Source organism: Lactuca serriola, chromosome 2 (genome assembly GCF_051521515.1).
Source record: "Lactuca serriola cultivar US96UC23 chromosome 2, Lser_US96UC23_V15, whole genome shotgun sequence".
Classification (NCBI taxonomy): domain Eukaryota; kingdom Viridiplantae; phylum Streptophyta; class Magnoliopsida; order Asterales; family Asteraceae; genus Lactuca; species Lactuca serriola.
This window is the reverse complement of record NC_136409.1, coordinates 196,530,759-196,533,081: the sequence shown is the minus strand read 5'-3', so window position 1 is coordinate 196,533,081 and position 2,323 is coordinate 196,530,759. Positions and strand designations below refer to the sequence as shown.

Genomic DNA, 2,323 nt, shown 5'->3' with positions numbered 1-2,323 from the left:
TTGGTTGTTGAGTATTTATTTATTTATTTTTCCTTTTGCTTTTGCTTTTTCTTTCCTCTCTCTCTCTCTCTCTCTCTCTCTCTCTCTCTCTCTATATATATATATATATATATATATATATATATATATATATATATATCAACTTCACTTTTTTTTCACAACACAATCTCTTCTTTCTCTCATTTTTTTTTTAAAAAAAATCATCACTCTCTCAAAAATGTCATCTTCTTCATCTTCTGAAGAATTTCAGACTATTTTTGATACCGCTATTGCGTGTATTCAAATGGTAGAACAAACATACAACGTTGTATGTAACAACGCAGCTGCAAGTTCTCAACGGAAAACACGAAGATATATTTGCAGAAATCGTGAAGAAGCTAACCAACGTTTGGTGCAAGACTATTTTGCAGAGAATGCCACTTATCAAGGATATTATTTTCGTAGGCGCTTCAGAATGCTCGAAGGTTTATTCGAACGTATAGTTGAAGATGTAACGAGGGAGTGCAGTTTTTTCCAACAACGTTACGATGCTAGAGGTACACCCGATTTCATTCCCTTACAAAAATGTACAGCCGCACTTCGTCAGTTAACATATGACATTCCGCCTGATGTGTTAGACGAAAGTTTTAAGATGTCTGCTAGGATCGCACGAGATAGTCTATATTTTTTTCTGCAAAACTGTGATTCAATTTTATGGTTCAAAATATTTACGTAAGCCTATACGTAATGACATCCTGCAATTGCAAGCTCATCATGCTAGTGTGCATGGGAATGCTAGGAAGCTTAGATTGTCTCCATTGGGCTTGAGAAAATTGCCATACAGCATATCATGGGCAATTTACCCGAGGTGATCATGGTCATCCAACGGTCATACTCGAAGCAGTTGCATCACAAGATATGTAGATTTGGCATGCTTTTTTTGGTTCTCCTGGTTCGATAAACGACATCAACGTTCTTAATCGTTCACCAATATTTAACAACATATACGATGGATCCGCACCAGATTCTTCTTTTCAAGTGCGTGGAACGCCATATAAGTATGGTTATTATCTGGTCGATGAAATTTATCCTGAGTATGTTGTGTTTGTTAAAATGTTTACATCTCCACATGGTTCTAGACGAAAGAAATTCAAGAGAGCTCAAGAAAGAGCTAGGAAGGATGTTGAGCGTGCTTTTGGAGCTCTGAAGAAACGGTGGTTCATATTGAAAAAATCAACAGCTTATTTAGGCGAGGAAAAACTTCAAGAAATTATGTATACATGTCTTATATTGCATAACATGATTATTGAAGAAGAAGGAAGAGCGATATGTGTGTTTGACGAGGAAGAAACCATACCAGAGACACAAGTCACACAACCAATAGAAATTGGTGGCGAAGAGTATATAAACAAGAGAGCAGAGATACGTTGTACTGAAACATTTCACAATCTTCGTTATGACTTGGTGGAACACATTTACGGGGTTCAAAACATTAACCTTAATTTGGATCCACCGGATGACTCCGAAGACGAGTTCTCGGAGAACGACTTTATGTAGTTTGCTTTAGTTATTTTATTTGTGTTTTTTAAGTTTCTAGGATTATTTAAATGTCATGTGTGTGGTTTTTGTGTTTTATTTTATTTTTTATTTTTTTTGGTAATGCAATGTAATGTTTTTTTTTTAATTTTTCAAGTAATGAAAAATTATGTTTTTATTTTATTAAAATAGAAGTTTTATTAAATTAAAATAGTTAAAAAAAAAAACACAAAGCAAAAATAATAATAATAATAATAAAGGAATGTGTGGCACCACTCCCTTGGTGTGGCAAGAAACCACACTTGAGTGGTAAAAAATGACATGACGCTTATACGGCGGGGGAGGGAGTGCGGTTTCGATGACACCATACCCTCCAGCCTTAGAATATCATATTCTTTATCGAACCCGATCTATACGTCTATAGTTATTTTGAGATGGAAGGTAATATTTTGATTTATGTTTTTGAGTTATACATTTAAGAATATATATATTTTGATTTTTTAATTTTATTATGATTCTCTCTTTAAAAAAAGATATTGTGATTTTTACCTTTATTATGATTATTTTTTAATTCGAATAAACCTGATATAGCGGTAAATAAAATTCCACCAAAACTTACAAATACAATAAACTAAATGAAATTTAAAATTATACCAGAGCATATATTAGTCTTATATAAATAAAATATAACAATCAATAATATAAATAAAAAGGATTATTTTTCTCGGAGATATTAATTTTGGGGGTTTATACCTATGTAGTATTTATAGATCTTATTTAATCGTCAGTTAATTAACATAAACTTGAT

The 2,323-nt window shown here is 32.5% G+C and overlaps 1 protein-coding gene across 1 annotated transcript; it reads left to right on the top strand.

Annotated features, from left to right (window-relative positions):
• Nucleotides 1-217: 217 nt before the first annotated feature.
• On the top strand, nucleotides 218-1,536 carry LOC145089926 (uncharacterized). Its single transcript, XM_079028304.1, has 2 exons — nucleotides 218-536; nucleotides 1,004-1,536. Exons 1-2 carry the CDS (start codon nucleotides 218-220, stop codon nucleotides 1,534-1,536), a joined length of 852 nt encoding a protein of 283 aa, XP_078884430.1.
• Nucleotides 1,537-2,323: the final 787 nt, after the last annotated feature.

What these genes read in the sequence shown, in the direction of transcription:
- LOC145089926 (XM_079028304.1), top strand. Translation starts at nt 218, where the DNA reads ATGTCATCTTCTTCATCTTCTGAAGAATTTCAGACTATTTTTGATACC. An exon ending in ACAACGTTACGATGCTAGAG is followed by an intron (nt 537 to 1,003) that starts GTACACCCGATT and finishes GATCCGCACCAG; the next exon opens with ATTCTTCTTTTCAAGTGCGT.